This window comes from Hemiscyllium ocellatum, chromosome 15, assembly GCF_020745735.1.
Source record: "Hemiscyllium ocellatum isolate sHemOce1 chromosome 15, sHemOce1.pat.X.cur, whole genome shotgun sequence".
NCBI classification, from domain to species: Eukaryota; Metazoa; Chordata; class Chondrichthyes; order Orectolobiformes; family Hemiscylliidae; genus Hemiscyllium; species Hemiscyllium ocellatum.
This window is the reverse complement of record NC_083415.1, coordinates 46,489,832-46,516,963: the sequence shown is the minus strand read 5'-3', so window position 1 is coordinate 46,516,963 and position 27,132 is coordinate 46,489,832. Positions and strand designations below refer to the sequence as shown.

The 27,132-nt window shown below is 42.1% G+C and overlaps 2 protein-coding genes across 5 annotated transcripts in view; one reads left to right on the top strand and one right to left on the bottom strand.

Moving 5' to 3' along the window:
• The window catches only part of LOC132822970 (phosphatidate phosphatase LPIN2-like), a 93,721-nt gene extending 75,749 nt beyond the window's left edge, over positions 1 to 17,972 (bottom strand). For 2 of the 3 annotated variants that reach the window (XM_060836440.1, XM_060836441.1), the window contains exons 1-2: positions 17,792 to 17,972; positions 12,251 to 12,299 (exon numbers count right to left, since the gene is read on the bottom strand). In XM_060836440.1, the coding sequence (XP_060692423.1) occupies positions 12,251 to 12,274 (24 nt within the window). In that variant the 5' untranslated portion in view covers positions 12,275 to 12,299; positions 17,792 to 17,972. The remainder of the gene's footprint in view (positions 1 to 12,250; positions 12,300 to 17,791) is intronic. The other variant, XM_060836442.1, reaches the window with a different exon arrangement.
• A 124-nt stretch (positions 17,973 to 18,096) lies between these two features.
• LOC132822971 (myosin regulatory light polypeptide 9) overlaps positions 18,097 to 27,132 on the top strand; it is a 45,810-nt gene continuing 36,774 nt past the window's right edge. Inside the window, exon 1 of one of the 2 annotated variants that reach the window (XM_060836445.1) lies at positions 18,097 to 18,215. The gene's annotated coding sequence lies outside the window, so the exon portion shown is untranslated. Of the gene's footprint in view, positions 18,216 to 23,492; positions 23,603 to 27,132 lie in introns of those variants that run through there. The other variant, XM_060836443.1, reaches the window with a different exon arrangement.

The following is a 27,132-nucleotide window of genomic DNA, read 5'->3' as shown; positions in this document are numbered from 1 at the left end:
AGGCAATACTGCAACAGTAACTACATTTCAAAGTATTTTGTTTGTCATCAAATGCTTTGAGAAGAATCACGGTTGTGAAAAACTCGATAGTTTATAAAATGTCTCTTTACAGACAAAAAGAGTCATGCCAAAACCCATATTATTTGTACACGTTTTTCAGTTTAGATTGAGAATCTAATGGTTTTATTCTTTTCCCATTAGATGGTGCTGTTCTGCACTGTAACACTAATAAGCTTGACACCATTGTAAGGAAAACTTGATAACTGAAAAGCATGGGAGGGTGCCATCTGCAGGGCCAGTCATATCTGATTTTTTTGGAGGGAGGGGAGCAGGACACTTTCTAATCAATTACTAATGTAGGAGAGCCATAAAAATGCACACTTTCCATTCCACCAGACAAAAAGCTAACAATATCTACTTTTCGGAAGGACATGTATCAATCATTTTTAATTAGCAAGGGTTAAAGGGTTATGGGGAGTGAGTGAGAAAGAGAAGGTGAAGTCAGAATTGTATTAAATTTTGAGTAGGCTCAAGGTGCTGAATTGCCGACTTCAAGTTCTTCTGACCCATGTGTGACACTTTGCTGATTCTTTCTCAAAACCTGCAACTGATCATTCTTCTCTCAGGTGCCACTTGAAGACTTCAAATTGCAAACAAGACTGAATTTTACAATACAACTAAGGTTTTGCTTCAGACTAGTGTTGTGAAGGTGAGAACTAATGGTTAGTTATTTCAAAAGATTCAGCGCAGGTGTGATGAGTTGAATAATCCCCTCCTGTGTTGTAAGATTGCATGATACTGAAGTGATAATCTAAATCTGGTACCAGGACACAGAGTTGCCAGTACTTTCTCATTTTGAGATTTTTAGATTCTTAACATTTGCAGTTGGTTCTTTATATAAAGTTGAAAATCCCACAACACCAGGTTATAGTCCAACAGGTTTATTTGAAAGTACAAACTTTGTCAGGTACCTGTGGGACAGGATCATTGGACACAGAATTTATTGTAAAAGATCAAAGTGTCATACAACTGATGCAATGTATTGAACAAACTTAGATTGCTATTAAGTCTTTAATCACTTAGAAGGGGGTTGCAAGTTTCAATTCATTAAAATGTTAATCCCATAACTTCTTTCAGCCACATTCCAGAGATAACTTAAGGTTTTATTTTTTAAAAAAAGTGGCATCTCAGCCCACACAAAGCATTAAAGATGTAAGGTTAGAGTCTGTGTCCCATCCTTCCGTCAGACATGTGGTCTTTATATTATTTCAAGGATTCAAACCTTTTTCCTTTTCCATGACATTTCCTTCTTTCAGTAAATTCAATCAATACCCCTCCAAATGCAATGGAACCTCCTACAATTAAACTATGATTGGGAACTGAAGTTCTCTTGCACGTTTCCAACAACTTCAAATGTAATCAATGTTTATAGACTGAAAAATTCAATGACTTCTGAAATAGATTCATCAGACAAACATACAACACATGTTGAAGCACAGATACAACGCTGAAATATGATCAGTTGCCCAATGGATGATGCACGCAAGAACCTTTAAATAAGATTCTATTTTTCACAACTGAACTGTCCAGGCCATTTTGGTTCCCAACATTTTATGAAACTTATGAATAAAGGATCAATCCAGTGACCACTCTCACCAAATATAAATATGATATCAGAGGATGAGTCTGCTAATTTTGCAACTTTGTTTATAAATGGAGCTAGCAGAAGACCAAATAATTATAGGGCAGTCAGTCTAACCTTGATAGTAGAGAAAGTATTGGTATCAACTCTAAGGAACACAATAAACTAACAGTTATAAAGGCACAGCTTAAAGGCAGTTAGCATCGATTTGTGAAAGATTGTGCTAGACTAACTTGATTGAATTTTCTGAGAAGGTAACTAGGGGGACTGATGATAGTGTAGCAGAATTACATTAATTTTGGCAAGACTTTTAACAACATTGCATGTGGCAAACTGCTTTCAAATGAGGCTTGAGAGAATATTGCAAGATAAATACAAAGTTGGCTCAATGGTTATCTCCATAATATACTACAAATATACTATAATGGATAATAGGTGACTGGGGTTTTGGGACTGGAAAATTGTAATGAATCCTACTGACTGCAATCAATATGAACCCCCTGCAAAGTACATTACGGAGATAGCCTAGACCCCAACTTTTATATATTTTTAAAAAGGCAAGTGTAAGGTATTATGTTCCAGACATGGTTCAATTGGTCCACCACAAAGTTTAATCAAACACACTTCATTTTTATAACACAGTTAAAATAAACAAAAAGAAGAACTTGCATAATCTTACTTTATTGAAATACTAAGACTTCAATCTAATAGCAGAGAACTAAAGCTTTCAAGTCCAGCAACCAGTAAAACCCGCTAACTAACTGAAAGCAAAACCAAACTTTGGGTCTGTGAGAGCCTGACCCTGCCAGTTTAAGATTCTTTTGTCTCACTTGAAGAAACATTCAGGGAGAACTCAAAGCAGTTTCCCAACTGCCACTTGAAGGAGATATTTCTGCACCATTGTGACAACACCCCTCACCAAAACAAACAGAACAGAACACATCTCTTAAAGGAACACTACTGTCACAGTAGGTCCTCTGCTTTTCTGCAACTTATATCAGTAATATGAACTCAGATAAAGAAGGCATGATCAAGAACTTGGAGGCAACACAAAAACTGCTACATAGTTGATAGTGAGCAAGAAACAGTAGATTGCAGGAAGGTATCAATGGAGTGGTCACATGAGCAGACAATTGGCAATGGAAATCAACCGGGAAAAGTGTGAAGGGATGCATCTGGGGAGGTCAAAAAAGCCAAAGCGACAGACTACAAATGAGAGGATAAAAAGAGTTGTGGAAGAAGTGCATGCCCACAGATCCTTGAAGATAGCAGGTTAAATTGATAAAGTGATTAAAGTGGGCATATGGCACACATTATTTTATTAGCCAAGGCACACAAAAAAGGGCAGGGAGTTTATACTGATGCTATGGGAAAGAATATTTTGGCCAAAAATGAATACAGCATGCACTTCTGACCATTTCATTTCAAAAATGAAGTAATTGTACTAGAAACAGTACAGAAGAGATTTACAAGGATGTTGGCTGGACTGTAATTTGTAAGTATGAAAAAAAATAAATAGACTGGGATTGGTTATCTTGGAAGACTGGAGACGAAAGGAGATTTGATTGAGGTGTACGAGGCTGTGAGAAGATTTGATAGATTGAATGGGAATGACTCATTTCTCTGAGAGATGATGTCACTGACTAGGAGATGTAGTTTTAAAATGAATTGTAGAAGAGTAGAGGTGAAGAAATATTTTTCATCCAGACAGTGGTAGGGGGCATGGAACTCACTCCCTGAAAGTTTTGAGGCAGAAACTCCCAACTCATTCAACCTGCATATTCCCCTGAAGACCCACAACTTCCAGAGTCATGGACCAAGTACTGGAAAATGGAATTAGGCTGGGTGGTTCATATTTTTGGTAGAGTAGCCTCTTTTTGCACCAAACTCTTTTCTGTATTTTCTATATAAATTAACAATGTGAAAAGTAGAAACATGCAAAGATTGAGAAGAGGGCTGCAGTGTGGCAGTAAATGAAATGCTCCTCAGGAAACAAAACCATAATGGGTTGAATGATCTATGCAGTTACAATTCATAATTTTTTCCCCAAAGTTATGCAAAATATCACTTGATTGAGTACTACTGCAGCATGCCGTTTTAACCAACTCGCAAAACAAAATGTTACGACGCAGTGGACTTTCAGGCTATTCTCTCTTAGAAGTCATCTGCCAAGGACTGCAGTTTTGCATAAACATGAAAACATGCATTTGCAGAACACCGTCTGACCAGAGACAAAGTGATGAAATGTTCAGCTGCCAAGAGTAACTTAGGTGTATAAGCAAGCTGTCTCATGAAGACTCAGCATTACACAAACGTTGTGATACTTTTCACCCTAAGTATGCACAAAGTAATGATGCTATGAGCAGCAATAGAGTACAGAGAAGTCATGACACTACTTCACAGCATCACTAGCAAAACAAGCAGCTACTGCTGGATCAGGCCAATTACCCATCCCAGGAATAATAATACAAAAAGTCAGGAAAACACAGCAAATAATAGATTATTTTCCCTGTGGCTTAATTTTATGCAGGAACTACACAATAGTGGCTAGTGGCCAAAATAAGTTTCTAAAGTTCTATGATAACAGATCTTTTAAAGTTTCACCTCCAAAGCAATTGTTTAATAAGCATTGTCTTGTCCAAATTGACATTAGTAATACATTCCCCTTGTATATTATCACTGAGAGGACAGAAGTGATTCTCAGATTCTCTCTAAAAATGCCTAATTTAGCCTTTTATAAAACAATAATATATTCTCAATTATTGGCAGATATTCCTTTGCAACTCATTTTGAGAATTATCCAGCTGGTCCACATTCTCTACATCAGATGGAGTGGCAGACCTGCTGGTGAATCTGTCATGTCTGTCACTGTAGCACACTTCTTCCTGGGAAATTAGGTTAGGTTGCAGATGGGTGGTAATGTATAACTACTGTCTATCATTTTTAAAAAAGCAGTTCTGGTGAAACAGCAGGAGTGCTATACCACAGTATGCTTGTCAAACATTATGGAATGATTCACAAGAATAGGTATTCCATACCAGATCAGTGCCAAATGATTACAGGAAAATACTGTTTTTTTAAAATGCAAATCAGTTATGCTGCATGTTACGCAGCACAGGTTCTAAAGGTTTTTAAATTACTGCATCCTATGCGACAGGGCACTGCATATATTGTTGCAGCCGCAATGTGTTTTAGAGGAAATACTGTTGCCAAAGTTTAAAATATTCAAAATGGTCAGGATAAGTATAAACTTAAAATAAAAGCCCCAGCTTAAAAACAATTATGTGCCAGTGCCAATTAACACATGGCAATATCATCTGGGAAAACAGAATGGTGGCACAATCTAGGTTTCACTGGCTTCTTTAATTCAGAAAGAAATCCAAGCTCTGTTTATACTTGTATTGGAAGTGAGGGTGGAGCAGGTGGAGAAAGGTATTTGGGCAGATGGTTAGTCTTGGAAAAAGAGCCTACAGTTCCCACCCAGGAGTAAGCTCAGTAGTGATCATTATGACCATAACAACTGATATTGGGCTCTGTCAGTAGTTTCTGTTCCTGACTTAAGGCAGCAAAGATGAGGGCTTTAATAGGGCAACTGTCAAGGGAAATAAATAATGATTGATTCACAGGAAATAAGGAGTTTGAAAATGGAGGCAACATTTGGATTCAGATAGAGGAGATTTTTTAAAAATTCTCCAATAGGGGAATGGTGAGGAAGTAGAATTGAGGATACATGATGGTAAGCTTCAATGATGACAAAGGGGCAGAGTAGGAGACAAAGCTAGTGGAGCGTGAAGTAGACCACAATCAGAGCGAAGGGAGAAAGGCAGGACCCTAGCAGAGAAGTCAGAACCTGATGTGAATTCTAAAAGGTGTAAAAGAGAGAGTTGGGCAAAACACTTGAAGAAAAGGGAGGTGTCACAGATAATCCAGCGAAAGTGGTTATGATACTGCAGTAATTAAGGCAGGATAACTCATGCAGAAACTCATGCACCTACGAAGATAATGAATATCATCATCACTATGTGCAAGGATGTAAAGGTGCTGCTGGACAACGTGAAGAGGCAGTGATCCTGTGGTAGGGCAGAGAAGACAGAATTGGAATAAAGTGGCATTGTGACATGGTTAGTAAATTTAACTCTATGGGAAAGACTGTCACAAGGAAAGAATATAGGCTGACAACAGTGATGAATGGCATGGAGGAACATGCGAGGCAAGCTTACAACAAAAATGGAGTTCAAAAGGGGCAAAAACAGTGAGAAGAGAAGACAAGATGCACATACTAACTGCTACAAAAGGAATTTTAAATTTGGCAGTTCACAATGGTCTTGAGAAAGCCTTTAAAGGAGAGGATTAAAAAGTATATCTAAGTGTGCCTAATAAAAAGGCAAAGATCACATGACACTGGGTTATAGTTCAGAAGGAGCAGGGGCTCCGAAAGCTTGCAGTTTCAAATAAACCTGTTGGACTATAACCCGGTGTCATGTGATTTTTGATTTTGTCCACCCCAGTCCAACACCAGCACATCCATTTCATAATATAAAGGCATAATGCAGTGTTACTTATCACAACATTACTTTTATATAATGACTTTGACAATGTTAAGCAAAATGGTAGGGGGGGGGGGGTTAAATTGGGCATGTAATTTGCCATAATTTGTTCTAAGATGAATGTATCTCAAGAACTATTTGGTTTTGTCAAAGAGGACTCCATAAGATCTAAAGAATCACTGGCAGTTACCAAACAAGGTAAACCATTAATTATTACACATTGATTATTAGTGGAGTAAAAAAATCCTCAAATCTCTCATTCTGAAATAAAGGCCTTTATTTTAAGTGGGTTGGAGAACAAAGGTTTGGCAGAAGTTTCTGAAGAACATACAGGGCTTTTGTGAAAACACTGTTTGCAGTTCTGGTCTCCACAGTGTGATGCAAAGTGTCTGAATTATATCTGTAATATGATTTATTTTAGAGTTTGGATTTTTAAGGAGTGGTATGTAGATTTTCATTTGTATGTATGAGACTGTTTAATGATTAACATGTCAATATTTAGGGAGCCATGACTTTTTAAAAACAGTACAAGTGTAGTCCCTTGAGTAATAATTGGTAATTGTTTGCAATGGTAGAGCTCTATGAGGGACAGAGTAAACACTGAAAAGCATTAGCCTGCTTTCTGTCTAAGCATCAAGATTTTAGTTTTATTTCAGTTGACACAGGTCCTAGTGGAAGGTAAAAGTACAGAAGTTTCTCTTGAAGACATCTATTCAACTCAGTCTTGAACATATTCAATGACCATTGCTCTCTGCAGAAGAGAATCCAAAGACCCATTTAAAAAGGAAATTTCTCCTGAACTCTCTTTAAACAGGAGGCCCTTTATTGTAAAATGGTCTTCCTAGTTCTAGGTTCCTCCATGAGGGAAAACATCCCTCCAACATCTACCATGTCATGCCCCCCCCCCAAAATTCTGTATGTTTCAATGACATCACCTCTCATTCTTGTAAACTCCGACAAGTATAGGCCCAACCTGCTCAGGTTTGACTCATAAGACAACCTGTTTATACTAGGAATGAACTAGTAAACATTCTATGAACTGCTTCCAATGCAATCATATTTTTTCCTCGAGGAAGGCAGAACGGTCCACCGTATTCCAGTTGCAGTCTCACTAATACCCTGTATAGATGTAAGGAAGTTTTGCTACATCTGTAACTGCTTTGTCCTTGCAATCAAGGCCAACATTCCATTTGTCTTCATAATTATGTACAGTAATTGCATAGTATCTCTATGATTCATGTTCAAGGACACCCAGTTCTCTGTATTTCTCTGCAGTGTCTCTTTATTTCAAATAATATTTAATGATTCTATTTTTTTCTGCCAAAGTGCATCCAAATTCCTGCCCACTCATAGCATTTTTATACTGCTTTGCAGATTTTTATTTAATGCTACTTACAACTCACTTTCCTATCTTTGTATCATCAGTAAATTTGGCCGAAATCAGTCCCTTCATTCAAATCACTAACATAGATTGTAAATTATTGCAATCCGCTACTCATACTAGTGTATCATTCCGAACATGAGGAACTCTTATCTTGTACAGTAACCTTTTACATGACAAGTTATTGGACACTTTTTGGAAATTCAAATACTGTTTTGAATTGCTGTAGGTTCTCATTTATCTGCCCCACTTGTTACATCATTAACAGAACACTAATAAATTTGTCAAACATGATTTCTCTTTCACAAAACTTTGTAACTCAGGTTGAATGTATTTTGATTTTCTAAACATCCATCTACAACCTCTTTAATAACTAATTTTAGAATTTCCCAATGACAGGTAATGACTTGGAGGTGCCAGTGTTGGACTAGGGTGGACAAAGTTAAAAACCACACAACGCCAGGTTATAGTCCAACAGGTTTATTTGGAAACACTAACCACCTGAGGAAGAAGCAACGTTTCAAAAGATAGTGTTGCCAATGACAGGTGTTCATCTAAATGGCTTATAATTCCTTGTTTTCTTGAAGTGGTGCGACATTTATCATTTCTCAATCTGTTGAAACCTTTGCAGAATCTAAAGAATATTGGAAGATCACAACAAACATATCAACTATCTCCAGAGCCATTTCCTTTGAAGCACTCGGATGCAGGCTATCAGGTCCATTTCACATGTTGTTATCAGTCCCATTAATTTTTCTACTTTTTTTTCCTTTAGTTATTATGATTGTTTTTTTTCTTCTCTCACTTTCCTCCTGCTTTTCTACTATTCTTGTTTTTTTTTTGTCCTGATTTCAACTACAAAGATATACAAAATATTTGTTCAAAATGTCTGCCAGCTCACTGTTTTCCATTATAATGCCCCCAGTCTGACCGTCTAATGGACCAGTGCTCACTTTTACAGTGCTTTTCCATTTTATCTACTTGTTGAATATTTTAGTTTATTTTCATTTTTATTTCTCATTTTCTCTCATACTTCAATTGCCTCTTTAATTTTTAATCCTTTGCTAGTTTCTACGAATTTTCTAGTCTTGCTGGCCAGCCATGACTCTTTGCAGGATTTTACTTCTTTCTTTTAATTCAATACCATCTCGACTTCTTTAGCTAAGCACGGATGATACATCTTTGACTTGGCAACTTATTTCTCAACTAAGTACATTTTTGTTGAGAGTGATGAAATGTCTACTTCAGTATCTACCACTACTTCCCTACCATTTTACCTATTAACCTATTCTCCCATTCTTTGTTTAACTCTATCTTCCTGTCCTTGTAATTGTCATTAGGTTTAAAATACTTGTTTCAAACCAAAATTTCTTCAAACTGAATGTAAATTCTATCAGCAGAAATTGCTGGAAAAATTCAAGAGGTTTGGTGGCATCTGTGGAGAGAAACCAGAATCAATGTTTCAGGTCCAGTGACCCTTCTTTAGAACTAATGTCCAGACTTCCAGCATCCACAGTTCTTAGTTTTCCTAGAGTAAATTCTATCATGTTGTGCTCACTTAGTGGATGCTTTACTATAAAAAGGTTAATAATCAATCCAGTTTCATTCCACATGGTCTAAAATATTAAAGCAGACAGCTCCTGGATGGTTCCACAGCATGTTGTTTCAAGAAACTGTTCCAAAGAAATTCAATGAACCCATCAACCTGGTCACCTTTGCAAATTTGATTGATTTGATCTACATAAAGATTAAAATTTTCCATGATTAGCAATAGGCCTTTCAGCCCTTCGAGCCTGTCCCATCATTCAACATGATCATGGTTGATCATGTGTCATGTTCCTGCTTTCTCCCTTACACCTTTGAATCTTGCAAGCCATTATTTCTCCATTTATACTTGGCCCTCCAACATAGTTATCAAGGGGCTGATAAACCAATCCCCCCAAGAAATTTCTTTCCTTTTGCATCTCTTATCTTTATATGAAAGAATTCTATATTTTGATCCTCTGAAACATGATAAGTACTTTCCAGTGTACAGAGTTAATCCTTTGGTAACACAGCCATCCCACTGGCCTTTCCTTTCTTCTGCAGTTTAAAATGCCTTGAACATTCAAGTCCTAGCCATGGTCACTTTACAAGGATCAGAGTTCTTTTTTAAAAATATTGGGTTCAAACAGCCATGTGATTTAAGCTAAGTGTCTAAGCAATTCACCTGAAATAATTGTTAAAACATTTACCATCAGCCTTTGCAAGAAATCATGTGATTTATGCAAACTATCTAAGCAAATCACCTGGTGAGATAGAGTCATAGAATCACACAGCATGGAAACAGATCCTTCAGTCCAATCAGTCCATGCTGAACATAATCTCAACCTAAACTAGTCCCACCTTCCTCTCCTGGCCCATATCCCTCCAAACCCTTCCTATTCATGTATCCAAATGTCTTGGAAATGTTGGAATTACTCAAGTTCATTCCACATGTGGACCACCCTCTGCATAAAGTAAAAAATGAGGTCTGCAGATGCTGGAGATCACAGCTGCAAATGTGTTGCTGGTCAAAGCACAGCAGGTTAGGCAGCATCTCAGGAATAGAGAATGCTGCCTAACCTGCTGTGCTTTGACCAGCAACACATTTGCAGCACCCTCTGCATAAGAAATTTCCCTCATGTCTTTTTTAAATCCGTCTCCTCTCATCTTAAAACATGTGCTTCCTAGTCTTGAAATTCCTCACGTTAGGGAAAAGACAACCACCACCAACTCCATTTATACCTTTCATCATTTTAAAAACACTTGTCAGGTCACCTCTCAACCTTCTACACTCCAGTGAAAAAAGTCCTAGCCTTTCTTTATAACTCATATCTTCCATATCTGGCAACACCCTGGTAAATCTCTCCAGCTTAATAAGACCTTTCCTATAACTAGACATAGAATTTCAGAAGAGGTTTCAGCAATGATAATTTGTTTACTCAGCCTTTCCAAGAAATCATGTGATTTAAGCTAAATGTGAAAGTAAATCACCTGGTGAGATAATTGCTAAAATGTTTGCTAATTTAAAACTTGTGGACCAGAGAGAGGCAGATGAAGTAGGGTCACATCCAGATCTAGTTTGGAAAAAAAAATCTATTCTGGCAGTCACAGGGCATTAGAGTTGGAAAGAAATCTTAAGCATTTTTATCAGTCTGAAAGTAATCAAAGTCAGAGTTAACAACCACTTGTGCGTCTCAGAAAATTTCGTAATCACATTTCGTAAATGTACAGAAAGTGACCAAAAGGAAATACTTGCGACCTTATCAGTTGAATAAGAAATTAGACACTGAAGACACCAATATTTCACTGTCATTTGAATGTCTGTAAAGGATATTGCAGGGTAAAGGGCTGAGTCTTTTTTTCTGTTTATAAAATCTTTTCAACTTGCCTTATATATATTTTCTCCTTTTATTTAAAAAAAATCCTCTTTTTAAAAGAATGACAACAATGTCTAGTGAATATGTTGATGACTGACCACTAAGACAACCAAATTGTAGGAACAAAATTTATAGCCTATCAAGTCAGTTTTCATTCTGGAATCTGTCTTGTCCAGATGGGATCATAAAGGTTATTGAGAAAATGGATAAGAACGATTAGCTGAAAATTTAATATGTTATGGGGAGGAAGCCAATGCAAATTCATGAACAGAAAATGGGATTTTGTGCAAACTTATACAGGGTTGTGTGGTTTGGGTATTCAAACAATGGAATCATGGAGTAACAAATTGGATAACAGTCTTAATAGCAAGGGACAGCAACACTGTCAATGTGGAAATAGTTAGTTAGGATTTGGAATTCAAAACTCAGTCCAATGGCAAACAATGACAAGTATTCAGACAATAGGCTAGGAAAGGGACTGAAATCAATGTTTGAAAATAGATTACAAGGGTCAGCCAACAGACTTGTTGAAGCTAATTCATGCCTGGTTAATCTGATTAAATTATTTGACACATTAACACAACAGAATAATAAAAAGGTAGTGCAACAAATGTTGTATATGTACAAACTTTCAAAAGCATTTAATAAAGTACCATATAACAGACATGCTTGTAAAGTAGAACCACTTCAGATTAACAGAACGTGGAAATAAATTTGGCTTAGTTACTTTCAGCTTTATTCCCACAGCATGACCTCTGGATAATAATTCCAAAACTGTGAACAAAATAAATTAAAAAGATACGTACTCTGGGGAAAGCTGGGAGTGCCAAAGGCTAACCAAAATGTTTTGTTCACCCAATTGTCCAGCACCCAAAAGATTGCCCTTACATTTCTGCATTCAATTTACCAACCAACCTATGACTCAAACTATCACCTATCATTACTCCAAATAATGTGCATCTGCATCAACAACCTCAAAATTCATATTAATAATAGTATCAATATGCCACTGTTTAGACTGCAAACATTTGTACATTTCTGTATAATACTTAAGCATTAAAGGGGTTAAAGATCTGTATTCTGGTCAGGGTAGGGTGAACAATTAAGTGGCTGTTAAATCTGGGAGCAGGTGCACAATAAGAAAGTTAGGCAACCTGATGTAATTAATCAGCACTTTCCACTTCTAAACTAAACAAAACCCAGTTAGCATAGTCATCAGCAAATTCCTCTCCAAGTTGCACTTCCATCAGATACAATTCGTTGTCACTGAGTCACTTACTTGAAATTCCCTATATATTAACATTGGGACAACATCATCAGATGGACTTCTGCAATTCAAAGAGAAAACCAAACTCAGGGCAACAACATTGTGGAAATAAATAAAACATTGGCAAGTACACCTAGATTCCAAAATCAAGATAAAACATCACAAGTGTTAAATGAGATAACCAGGACCATGGAATGTTACTGGACTCAATAAATTCACTTTCTCCATGGGCCACTAGTTGCTCTTACCATGAATACAGTTGTCAATATCCAGACCCCAAGAACCATAACCATCGCATTTAAAAGCCAGGTCACCAGTACCAAAATAATCATCTGGATACTAGCAACACTGAAATCACCCAATTATCGGCCATGTCCCCACACCTCCAGCAATCTAGCACAAAAACTCAGAACATGGCAAGTGTCAAAGAATTTAACACTATCCATAAACACTTTACAGTAATTTTGACTAATAAACAGAAATCCTTTCCCAAATCTAATCTTATATACCCTATCCCTTAAACTGTCTCTCAGTCATCCTCATCCATTGATCCACCTCATTAACTCTGTCCCTTCACACCTCCCAAACATACCCATCCTTTTAACCTCATGCTGTGACCCCCCCTCCATACAGCCCATCCCTTGATCCACCCTCCAATGATCCTTTCCCTTGATCCTGCCCATCAATCCTGTCACTAGACAGCCCACTCTGTTGACCCCCGTCCAAACTTATCCCGCTCCGTCGACCCCCATCTAAACACACTGCGCTCTGTCGACCCCCGTCCAAAGACACCCCGCTCTGTAGACCGCCCCGTCCAAACACACCCCGTTCTGTAGACCGCCCCGTCCAAACACACCCGGCTCCGTCGACCCCCGTCCAAACACACACCGCTCCATTGACCCCTGTCCAAACACACCCACTCCGTTGACCCCTGTCCAAAGACACCCTACTCCGTTGACCCCTGTCCAAAGACACCCTGCTCCGTTGACCCCCGTCCAAACACACACCGCTCCATTGACCCCTGTCCAAACACACCCACTCCATTGACCCCTGTCCAAAGACACCTCACTCCGTCGACCCCCATCAAAGATACTCCACTCTGTCGACCCCCGTCCAAAGACACCCCACTCTGTTGACTCCCCGTCCAAACACACCCCGTTCTGTCGGCCGCCCCGTCCAAACACACCCTGCTCCGTCGACCCCGTCCAAAGGCACTCGCTCTGTTGACCCCCAAAGACACCTCGCTCCGTCGACCCCCATCAAAGATACTCCACTCTGTCGACCCCCATCAAAGACACCTCGCTCCGTCGACCCCCAAAGACACCCCACTCCCTCGACTCTCAAAGACACCCCACTTCGTCACTCCATCAAGCCACGTCCAAGGGCACCTCACACCGTTGACCACTGTCCAAACACACCCCGCTCTGTCAACCCCAATCAAAGACACCTCACTCCGTCGGCCCCCTTCCAAACACACCCCGCTCCGTCAACCCCCGTGCAAACATGCCCCAGTCAACACCCCCATCCAAACAAATCCCGCACTGTCAACCCCAGTACAAACACACCCCATTCTTTTGATCCCCATCCAAACACACCCTGCTCTGTCGATCCCATCCAAACACACCCCGCTCCATCAACCCCCGTCCAAATACACCCCGCTCCGCCGACCCCCGTCCAAATACACCCCGCTCCGTCGAACCCCGTCCAAACACACCCCGCTCCGTCGACCCCCGTCCAAACACACCCCGCTCCGTCGACCCCCGTCCAAACACACCCCGCTCCGTCGACCCCCGTCCAAACACACCCCGCTCCGTCGACCCCCGTCCAAATACACCCCGCTCCGTCGACCCCTGTCCAAACACACCCCGTTCCATCGACCCCCCCCCATTCAAACACACCCTGCTCCGTCAACCCCCGTCTAAACACATTCCACTCCATCGACCCCTGTATAAACACACTTCGCTCCGTCAACCACCGTCTAAACACATTCCGCTCTGTCAAACCCCGTCTAAACACATTCCACTTTGTCGAGCCCCATCCAAAGACACCCTGCTCCGTTAACCCCTGTCCAAACATACCCCACTCCATCAACCCCTGTCCAAAGACACCCTACTCCATCGAAACCCGTCCAAAGACACCCCGCTCTGTTGACTCCCCGTCCAAACACACCCCGTTCTGTCGACCGCCGCGTCCAAACACACCCGGCTCCGTTGACCCCTGTCCAAACACACCCGCTCCGTTGAGCCCTGTCCAAACACACCTGCTCCGTTGACCCCTGCCCAAAGGCACCCTGCTCCGTTGACCCCCGTCCAAACACACAGTGCTCCACTGACCCCTGTCCAAACTCACCCGCTCCATTGACACCTGTCCAAACAAACCCCTCTCCGTTGACCCCCAAAGACACCTCGCTCCGTCGACCCCCATCAAAGATACTCCAACTCTGTCGACCCCCATCAAAGACACTCCGCTCCGTCGACCCCCATCAAAGACACCCCGCTCCGTCGACCCCCATCAAAGACACTCCGCTCCGTCGACCCCCATCAAAGACACCCCGCTCCGTCGACCCCCATCAAAGACACCCCGCTCCGTCGACCCCGTCCAAAGGCACTCGCTCCGTTGACCCCCAAAGACACCTCACTCCGTCGACCCCCAAAGATACTCCACTCTGTCGACCCCCATCAAAGACACTCCGCTCCGTCGACCATCAAAGACACCCCGCTCCGTTGACCCCCAAAGACACCCCGCTCCCTCGACTCTCATCAAAGACACCCCACTCCGTCACTCCGTCAAGCCACGTCCAAGGACACCTCGCACCGTTGACCCCTGTCCAAACACACCCCGCTCTGTCAACCCCAATCAAAGACACCTCACTCCGTTGACCCCCGTCCAAACACACCCCGCTCTGTCAACCCCAATCAAAGACACCCCGCTCCATTCACCCCGTCCAAAGGCACTCGCTCCGTTGACCCCCAAAGACACCTTGCTCCGTCGACCCCCATCAAAGATACTCCGCTCCATCGACCCCCATCAAAGACACCTCGCTCCGTCGGCCCCATCAAAGACTCCCCGCTCCGTCGACCCCCATCCAAAGACACCCTGCTCCGTCGGCCCGCATCAAAGATAGTCCGCTCCGTCGACCCCCATCAAAGACACCCGCTCCGTCGACCACCATCAAAGATACTCCACTCCGCCGACCCCCAAAGACACTCCGCTCAGTCGACCCCCATCAAAGACACCCCGCTCCGTCGACCCCCATCAAAGATACTCCGCTCGGTCAACCCCCAAAGACACCCCGCTGCGTCGACCCCCATCTAAGACACCCAGCTCCGTCGACACCCATCCAAAGACACCCCGCTCCATTGACCCCCATCAAAGGTACTCCGCTCCGTCGACCCCATCTAAGACACTCCGTTCTGTCGACCCCCATCAAAGACTCCCCGCTCCGTCGACCCCCATCCAAAGATACTCCGCTCCGTCGACCCCCATCCAAAGACACCCCGCTCTGTCGACCCGCATCAAAGATAGTCCGCTCCGTCGACCCCCATCAAAGACACCCCGCTCCGTCGACCACCATCAATGACACTCCGCTCCTTCGACCCCCATCAAAGATACTACGCTCCGTCGACCCCCATCTAAGACACCCCGCTCCGTCGACCCCCATCTAAGACACCCCGCTCCATCGACCCCCATCCAAAGACACCCCGCTCCATTGACCCCCATCAAAGGTACTCCGCTCCGTCGACCCCATCTAAGACACTCCGCTCCGTCAACCCCCATCCAAAGACACCCCACTCCGTCGACCCCCATCCAAAGACACCCCGCTCCATTGACCCCCATCAAAGGTACTCCGCTCCGTCGACCCCATCTAAGACACTCCGCTCCGTCGACCCCCATCAAAGATACTACGCTCCGTCGACCCCCATCTAAGACACCCCGCTCCGTCGACCCCCATCTAAGACACCCCGCTCCATCGACCCCCATCCAAAGACACCCCGCTCCATTGACCCCCATCAAAGGTACTCCGCTCCGTCGACCCCATCTAAGACACTCCGCTCCGTCAACCCCCATCCAAAGACACCCCACTCCGTCGACCCCCATCCAAAGACACCCCGCTCCATTGACCCCCATCAAAGGTACTCCGCTCCGTCGACCCCATCTAAGACACTCCGCTCCGTCGACCCCCATCCAAAGACACCCCGCTCCATTGACCCCCATCCAAAGATACTCCGCTCCGTCGACCCCCATCCAAAGACACCCCGCTCCGTCGACCCGCATCAAAGATAGTCCGCTCCGTCGACCCCCATCAAAGACACTCCGCTCCTTCGACCCCCATCAAAGATACTACGCTCCGTCGACCCCCATCTAAGACACCCCGCTCCGTCGACCCCCATCTAAGACACCCCGCTCCATCGACCCCCATCCAAAGACACCCCGCTCCATTGACCCCCATCAAAGGTACTCCGCTCCGTCGACCCCATCTAAGACACTCCGCTCCGTCAACCCCCATCCAAAGACACCCCACTCCGTCGACCCCCATCCAAAGACACCCCGCTCCATTGACCCCCATCCAAAGATACTCCGCTCCGTCGACCCCCATCCAAAGACACCCCGCTCCGTCGACCCGCATCAAAGATAGTCCGCTCCGTCGACCCCCATCAAAGACACTCCGCTCCTTCGACCCCCATCAAAGATACTACGCTCCGTCGACCCCCATCTAAGACACCCCGCTCCGTCGACCCCCATCTAAGACACCCCACTCCATCGACCCCCATCCAAAGACACCCCGCTCCATTGACCCCCATCAAAGGTACTCCGCTCCGTCGACCCCATCTAAGACACTCCGCTCCGTCAACCCCCATCCAAAGACACCCCACTCCGTCGACCCCCATCCAAAGACACCCCGCTCCATTGACCCCCATCAAAGGTACTCCGCTCCGTCGACCCCATCTAAGACACTCCGCTCCGTCGACCCCCATCCAAAGACACCCCACTCCGTCGACCCCCATCCAAAGACACCCCGCTCCATTGACCCCCATCAAAGGTACTCCGCTCCGTCGACCCCATCTAAGACACTCCGCTCCGTCGACCCCCATCAAAGATATTCCGCTCCGTCGACCCCCATCGAAGACACCCCGCTCCGTCGACCCCCATCCAAAGACACCCCGCTCCGTTGACCCCCCATCAAAGACACTCCACTCCGTCGACCCCCATCAAAGACACTCCGCTCCGTCGACCCCCATCCAAAGACACCCCGCTCCGTCGACCCCCATCCAAAGACACCCCGCTCCGTCGATCCCCAAAGACACCCCGCTCAGTCCACCCCCATCCACTGCCATCCCCTCCATTGACCCTGTGTCCCTAGGCACCCTCCTCTACTGACGCCATCTCCCCACCCTCATTTACCCCATCTCTCGACTCCGCCCCCCCCGAAGGCCTGACCTCTGGCCGTCTCCATGTTGTTGGACTTTGTTGATTGGGACGAGCTGGCCTGTTGTGATGTGATGTGATATTCTGGGTGTGGGGGAACAAAGTTACTGTTGGAGCCACACTTACCGACTCACAGCAAGTGACACCTCGGCAAAGGTTCCTTCAACGTCGCCACAGCTGGAGAGATGGAGAGAAATGGCCCCGTTCGCTGAGTTTGTGTGAGGCGGTCCCGCGGCCGATGAGCGTTGACAGCCCGAAGTCCAGCTCGGGCCACGAGAGGGGGAGGGGATTCGAACGACCTCCAGACCCCACTGGCACGCATGCGCGAGCGGCGCCGTTATGTCCGTTGACGTCACCGCGTCAGGGGCGTCGTGATGTATCAACCTTTCGTCACCTTCCCTCTCCCTGCACGTGGGGCACCTCTTCAGGATCAGCTGATACAGTGCTACATCAGACTCCACTCCACTTCCCCAAACTCTATTCATATTAAATCCCTAACCCCTTCCAGCTGAAGACCGTACAAACACAAAGTACTGGACAAACTTAGCAGGTTTGGCAAAGCAAAACAGTATGTGTTTCTAGTCCTGCATGACTTCTTAACTCTGTTTTTCTCTCTCCCACAGATGCTGACAGATCTGCCGAGTTTTTCTGGCACTTTTCGGTTTTTGATTTTAGATTTACAGCGTCTGCGCTGTCTTGCTTTTATCGAACTACTGGTGTTAGCGCAGCTTTTTAAGATTACCCGTTCCATCCTGACAAGTGCTTTGGTATATTAGTTACTAAATGTTATTATGCAGACTTAGGAAGTGAATAGCTGTAATGTCATTCATTAATTGGTCATGGAATTATAGAGAGAGAGACATATTTTGCGACAATTTGGGGTATCGAGCACATCTGGGGCACAATGCTACCTGTTTTGATCAATTATTCAAGAAAAGAGAAGCAGATCAAAGAAGATTCACCTAACAGATTCCTGGGATGGGGGATTTTATCCTATGAGGAAAGGTTGAACAGCTTGAGCCTATATCCATTGGAGTTTTGAAGATTGAGAAGCAATCTTATTGAAATACAAGGTCCTGAGAAAATTTGACAGAGTAGAAGTTGAAAGGATGTGGTACATGGTGGCTCAGTGGTTACCACTGATGCCTCTCAGCACCAGGGACACGGGTTCGATTTTACTTTCAGGCAGCTGTCAGTGGAGTTTGCACGTTCTCCCTGTGTCTGCGTAAGTTTCTGGAGGGTGCTTCGGTTTCCTCCCATAGGCTAAAAATGTGCAAGTTGGATGGATTGACCATCGGGCCCAGGGAAATGTAAGTTGGGTGTGTTTGCCATGGAAAGTTTAGGGTAGAGGGGATGGGTTTGAGTGGGATGCTCTATGGAGGGTCAGAGTGGAACTGTGGGCCAAACGCCTGTTTCCGCACTTCAGCAAGATTCGCTGATACTTTTTCTCTCTCGAGAAACATAAGAACAAAAGGACGTAGTTTTACGATAACAGTGAGAACTTGTTTCTGAGGGTCATGAGTCTTTGGAAGTAATGGATTCAGTGGGATTTAATATTTTTAGGGCTGAGATAGTTACATTCTTTACTCTCAAGGGAGTCGAGTGTGGGTGTTGGCAGGCAGGCACGTGGATTCCAGGCTACAATCAGACGAGTGATTAATGTATCTTATTGACTGGAAGTGTAGACCTAACCTACTGAATGGCATCCTCCTGCTTCTAGTTCCTTTGTAGCTCTATATGCTTCTGCACTTCAGCAAAGTGAAAGATCAGATCTGATTTTACCACATTAACTATGGAGTGCTGTAGTTAATTATCAATGTATCTTACAAACTCTGATTGAAATCCGTGTGTTTAATTCAGAATTCAAATTAATCTGCAAGGTGGAGTTACCCTACGGATGAGTCGAGAGTGGTGGTGCTGGAAAACTAGAGGTCAGGCAGCATCCGGGGAGCAGGAGAATCGGCGTTTCGCCCATAAGCCCTTCATCAGGCCCGAATTCACTTCGAGTTTTAAATTACAACCCACAATCTTTCAACCAGCCGTAGGTTACAATGTGATTGACTGACTCGTTCAGTTGTTGAGTCAATCGTTTATCCCGAAAGGTCGATTCTCCTGCTCCTCGGATGCGGCCTGACTTGCTGTGTTTTTCCAGCACCATACTCGACTCTGATCTCCAACATCTGCAGTACTCACTTTCTCTCGTTTACTCAATGGATAAACTACTGTGGGCAATCAAAGCCGATGATTCTATTTTTTTTTAAATCGTACCATCATTTCACATAGTTTTTAAACTCAATCTGAACATGTTGATAAAATGGTAAAGTTGGTAAGTTTGGAAATAGCATGCTTATTTGCTACGATGTCCTGTCAATTAAGTCCTTATTGTGCATAATATACAAAATTCGCTTTGTTCAACATTTATAAACTGGAGCGCTGTTTGTATAACTGCTAATTATTTACTCTAAAAGCGCTTTTATCAAAAACATGCTAAATCAGTGCTAATTGCAAATATTATAATGTAGACTGTCTCGTTAAGTTCAAAAGTTTCCTGACACACAACAAAGTTGGTGGCGATGGCGGCTAATTGTTTCTGCTCCATTCCTGCCGGAAGGGTGGAAATAACGTTCCCTTTCATTGACTCGTTCAGTTGTTGAGTCAATCACAGTGTAACCTACGGCTGGTTGAAAGATTGTGGGCTGTAATTTAAAACTCGAAGTGAATTCAGTTCTGCACGCTAATCGGTCAAGGCGAAATTATAACTGATTGTTCTCGGAGTTTTGTACGGGTTTTTCCTTCAGTCTTCCAGCACACAGCAGCAGACTGTGTCCTGAATTGATCTATTCATTTAGTCGATGTAGGAGTTGGATGCTCTGAGGTGTACTTTATCATGGTGTACTTTATCATTCTGTGCACAGATCAATTTCCAGGCTCTCATTAAATCGGGTATCTGCTCATTTAAGGATAGATAGCCTTAACCAAGTCAGACATTACTGTATGTTTTGAGAATATAGTGTCAAAGAGCAGACATTGGAACATCAGATTTGAATTTCATAAGGCAATTTGAGATTGAAAAAGGAATTGTAATAGAAAACTCCTTTAGTTAAAGAAGGAACCTCGAAATTGTAATCACTGGATGTCAAGAATGGTCCAAATCTAAATAGTTTCCTGTTATGATCTCCGATTCCTCCCACACCTTAAATGGAATCACATTCCAGCAGTGTCACTTTATTTATGTATACATCAATTCAAACCACTGACTTAGCATAGCTACAGGGGAATGTTTTTTAACTTATTTGTTCATAAGTGAGTTTGAAACAAACTAACATTATATTTTTTAAAATCTTCTCTGGTATCAGATTTAAAGTTATAATATTAAAAGCAAGGAGAAATTATTTAAATTCCTCTTTACATCAATAATATAAGAGCAAAACATGGAAGCAAATGTCTAAATATCCTTCTAACCCCAATATCAAAGCAGACATTAATATGCAATCCATACCATTGAAGTTGGCCTTTGGTTATATAAAAAAGATGTATGGTGCAAAAGCAGGCTTTTTAAAACTTATTTATGGCATGTGATCATTGATGGGGCCAGCAAGTATTGCCCATTCCTAGTTGTCTTTAAGAAGATGGTAGCGAGCTGCTGCCTTGAATCACTGCAGCCTGTCTGGTGTAGGCACAAATGCCAAGTTGTTCAGAAGGCAGTTCCAAGATTTTGGCCCAGTGACCGTGAAGAATGGCAATATGTACCCACATTGGGATGATGGGTGGCTTGGAGGACAAATTGCAGCCATTGTTCCAATGTATCTGCTACCATTAGTCCTTCTCGACTGTTGTCAGGGCTTTGGAAAGTACTGTCAAAGGAGCTTTGAATATCTGCGGTGCATTGTATAGGCGGTACATTGCTACAGAGCACCAGTGAAAGATGCAGTGGATTTTTGTGAATTAGATGCCATTCATGGTTAGTGTCAAATTCTTAAGTGCTGTGAGAGCTGCACTCATCCAGGCTATTCCAACACACCCCTGACTTGGGGATTCAGGAGATGAGTTACTTGCTGGAAGATTTAAGCCTCTGATCTGCATTTGTAACCATAGTATTTATAGACTCAGCTAGGTAGAACAGTGAATTGTGAGGATGATGCTGAGCAACTTCAATGGGACATTGACAAGTTGGCCAAAAGGGCAGACACTAAGCAGATGAATTTCAATGCAGAGAAATGCACTTTGGTTGAAGAAAGAAAGAGAGACGATACAAGCTTAGTTGTATAATATTGAGGGGAGTACAGGAGCAGAGAGTACAGGAGCAGAGGGCCCTCAGGTATCACATGCATGATTTTTTTTGAAGGTGATTATTTATCATGAAAGGCATGGAGTATAAAAGCAAGGAAATGATGTTGCACCTCTACAAATCATTGGTCAGACCACATTTGGAGCATTGTGTTCAGTTCTGGGTGCATTATTGAAGGAAGGATGTTTAGGCATGGAGATAATTCAAAGGAGATTTACCAAAAAGATAGTAGAAATGAGGGATTTCAGATACACAAACAGGTTAGACTTATTCTCCTTGAAACAGAGATTAAGAGGCAACCTTATTGATGTGTTCAAAGTTAAGAACAACATTGACAGAATAAAGAAGGATATTCTATTTCCACCAGTTAGTATGTCAGTAACTGGAATTTGCAATTTCAAGATTGTCAGCAATTAGACCAGGGACTGATAGGAGAAATTTCTCAACTCAGAGTTCAGAATCCAGATAAGGGAAGGGAAGGCACGTTTAGAAGTGAGATCATGCTGGAGATGCAGAAATGGTGGGGCTTAACCATTGAAAGGTGAAGTTTAGATCAGAGTGGTGCTGGAAAAGCATAGCAGGTCAGGCAGTATCTGAGGAGCAGGAAAATTGACACTTCGGGCAAAAGCCCTTCATCAGGAATAGAGGCAGGAAGCCTCCAGGGTGGAGAGATAAATGGGAGATGGGGGTGGGGGGGGGGGAAAGAGAGAGCTGGGGAGAAAGTAGCCAAGAGTACAATGAGTGAATGGGGGTGGGGATGGAGGTGATAGGTCAGAGGGGAGGGTGGAGCAGATGGGTGGGAAGGGAGATTGAGATTGGCAGGTAGGACAGGTCATGAGGACAGTGCTGAGCTGGAAGGGTGGAACTGAAGTAAGGTGGGGGGGAGGGGAAATGAGGAAACTGGTGAAGCCCACATTGATGCCTTGGGGTTAAAGTGTTCTGTGCCTACCTCATTGAATGGTGAAGGCTGGTGCAGTGGAAGGAAAAGATAAGGGGATTGCGTCCAAGAACTTGGGAAGAGGTGTGAGCAGAAGTTTGGGAAATGAAACTAACACTGTGAACAGTCTTATCAATCATGGTGGAAGAGAATTGAGGATAAAATAAGACATTATATTGGAGCAAGTGGTACGAAAGATGGCAACATCAGAATTAAAGTGATGAGAGAATGTGTCTTGGATACATCTGATTTCCAGTTTTTTTTGATTTATTTTAGATTGTTAACATGTATGGTGATTCGCTTTAATAATCATACCTTATCCTTTTAAAGCAAACAGGACATTTTGGTGTTCTATTAGTATGTGAAGCATAACTGTCTCTGTGGTACATTTCTACATCACAAAGACTGGCTTAGCTTTACTGAACAGTTTCAACTATATAAGGCATCTTATCTGTTTGTGTAGATTTCCTTGTGCTAATATGCCAAAATCCATTGTACAAGAAGCTATTTGGCAGGAATCCAGTCAGCATTTTATTTCCTTGTATGGACAAATGCCTGGAATGGGAGGGGAGGGAGCTTAAACAGCTGTCACTAGACATTGGATGGTGTGAACACATGACTTGTACATCAGCTTAAGCAGAGCAAAAACTGGCATTGCTCTGGTACTTTAGACTTGAAGAAAATCTTGTATTTCTCATTTTTTTTAATACAGGTAAGAAATATTTATAAATATAGTATACACGGCTATTGTTGTGAATTCATAATTTAGCACTTTCTTGCTGTTATAGTGAATCAGGCGAATTTTTAAGTTGAGAAACTGCAGTCTTATGTCAGTCTGCCAAAAATGCATCTTTAGAGGAAGTAATACCAAAGTTAACTTTACAGGACAACTCATAGATTTGTAAAAGAGGACATAAATAGAAAAAAAAGGACATAAATAAATAAAATGAGGACATAAAGTACATAAATGTTTTTTTTAAAAGTGAGATTAGCAAAACATTTTTACTACAAAATTAGATCTTTGACTTAAACTTGAGAAATGTTTGGGCAGAAACAATAAAGTTTAAAACACATGGGTAGTTGAGAAGTTTGTTAGTCTGGATAATCTGTGAATTCATTCATTTATTAATTATTGGTTTCACTTTGTATAAACTTCTTGTTGAAGATTTCCTCTGTTCCTTATATGGTGGCATCAAAAGACAACAGGAAGATTTCTTTTGCAGCAAGGTTGTTAATATACTTCTGACTATGCTTGATATTGTTATCACTGTACTTTTCCTTCATTGTGTAGAATAATTAGTTAACTTTCCAACTTGAAGGTTGCAGATTTATGTAAAAAGATAACGTTATTAATTGTTTTTTAGTATATTGTCAGCCTCTACTGTTTTAAATGTTGAAAACCCTTAGTGTGTAATCCCATGAGACTGCTGTGTAGCTAGCGATCACTACATTCTTTAGGATAAAAAAAACTGCACATTTGACAATGATTACAGCAGTGTTATCTCGAGGCATTGGTCTGGTAATCAGTTTAAAGCCAGAGACTATTGCTTGCATTCCTAAGCTTCTGAGTAGCATAAACATTTCATTGGAAAGAGTGGTTAGCTTGTTAAATGAACTGTGAACTTTTGGGTAAATTTGACTGGAGCAGTTTCTAAGCTGGGTAAACAAGATTTCAAAATGGCTAAGAAGTGAAAGAAAACTTTATTGGATCTAGTGAAAAGCATATTAACTTTATTCTGAGCAAGGGTTAACATGAAACTATTAGCTGAACAAAATGGAATAAATGGGAGTTGGTTTCAAATATTAATCAGTCAAAATAACAAAAACAACTTGTACTTGGGAATAGCATTGCTTTATAGCAACAAAAGCTGCAGCATTTTAAGATTTAAAAGATTCCACATACAAGTAGATAAAAGACATTTGCACTAGAGTTTACATTCATTGCAAGCAAAAATAAAAAAAATGTTATAGATACTCACCAGGTCGGACAGCATCTGTGGAGAAAGCAAGTGTTAATCTTGTAAACTGATGACTTTTTTTAATCAGAACACCATTGTTCTCTTTGAAGATGTTGACGACATTGAGGTTCAGTTTTGATAGACCCTATCTCGGCACCAAGCTTACACCGTGGGCAGATGGTTAGGACCATATTCACAAGGGTGCCAAATAAGATTGATCTTCTAGTGTGTGGAACAGTAGGATTAACAATACCTATGTTAACCAATTAATGTACGATTTTAATAGATGGTAATAGAGAATACATTGGCAGATTTCTCAGCTAATAGGAGAAAAGGGGGAATCACTTAATTGCTCAATTTCAATTGCAAATTTGAGCACTGTATGGAGTTCATTAAACAGTGTAAAGAAATTATTTGCAGCTATAAATTCAAATATTATATGTCATTTATGTATCAGAAGAATGGAAGTGACTTGTTGGTCAGAGACGTTTGTCATGGTAACCAACAAAGATGTAAGCAAGATCTGGGCCGAAAGGGGATACCTTATGATGCTCCTTTTAAACCCTACATCTTTGACCAAGGTTTTTGGTCACCAGTTCTAATATCTCCTTCTGCAGTGGTGTCAAATGATAAAGCAATACTGCATGAAAATAGACCCTTAAGTCCAACTAGTCCATGCTGACCATGTTGCCAAAGTAAACTAGTCCCACTTCCTGCTTTTGGCCCTTGTATCTCCAAACCTTTCCTAATAATGGACTTATCCAAATGTCTGTTAAACATTGTAACTGTACCTGCATTCATCACTACCTCTGGCAGTTCATTCCACACACAAACCACTCTCCGTGAAAACAAAAGTTGCCCCTTGTGTCTTGTTTAAAACATTTTCCTCTCACCTTAAAAAATATGTCCCGAGTTTTGAATTCCCCATCCTTAGGAAAAGACCCTTGCCATTCTAGAGATTTTATAAATCCTCTAGAAGGTTACCCCTCAACCTCCCATGCTCCACTGAAAAGAAGTCCCAGCAATTTTTATAACTCAAACCCTCCATTCCTGGCAACATACGGGTAAATCTTCTGAACCCTCTCCAATTGAATAATATCCTTCCGTCACAGGGTGACCAAAACTGTGCACAGTAACTTTAGAAGATGCCTCACCAGTGTGTTCTCCACAACTTCAACATGTTGTCCCACTCCTGTATTCAAAGATCTGAGCAATGAAGGAAAGGATGCCAAATGCTGCCTTAACTGTCCTGTCTACCTATGTACCTTAACCCCTAGGTCTCTCCGTTCTATAACACTACCCAAGGCCCTACCATTAATTGTATAAGTCCTTCCTTTGCTTGTTTTACCAAAATACTTTAAGGTGATTATATATTGATGTGACTTTGCCATATATTGGCTTACCTGACGTAGCAATTCTTGTTATCCCCATAACGTAAGAAACTGGGTGCAGATACCATGGTATTAAATAATCCGACAGATATTTATTAAAGCTAGCCATTATGCACAAACAATAGATTATATCAGTGGAGCGTGGAGCAGCATTTTGCTCATCAGGTGTCATGCTTCAAGATGGATAAGATGAAGGAGTCGACCTTTATTAAATCAGGTGACATGTTTTAATACAGTGATGATATCATAAGCATGTCTCTTAAAGGTATACAAATATACTGAGTGATGCGTAACACAACATTGCCCTTTCTCCAAAGTTTAAAAAGTAGTCCCAAACAGATATATGTGGTCATAAAGCAAACATCAATTGCTGGAGAAACTCCGATTTGCCAGTAACTAAGGAAAGAAAGTAGAGTTAACAGTTAATGTTTAGAGTCTGTGGACCCTGCTTCAAAATTATATGTTCAGCTAGATTATTATCTTTGTTAGTATGACGATGATGAGATTTGGATCACTCCCCACGTAGTACACGTGTCTTGAGACACTTTGCCAGTGTATTGAGTCAATTGTCTTATGCCATCTGACAATCTAACCTTGACACAGAAATTAGCCCTCAAATGAGCAAGTTTAGTACATTACTGAACACATTGATATAATTTATAATCCCATAAATGTACTGCCATATGTTACAATTTAATATGGTTACTATTTTCTATACATGTTTGAAACCTATTTCTACGAGATGAATTGGACCAAACATTCTATTAAATCATGGATAATGCAATATATAATGACATATCTGAGCAGATAATGAGGTTTTTTTTTGGCTTCGGTTTTCACCAAGGAAAGGGAACTTGTTGTGAATGAGAACTTTGAGGAGCTGGAATACAGGC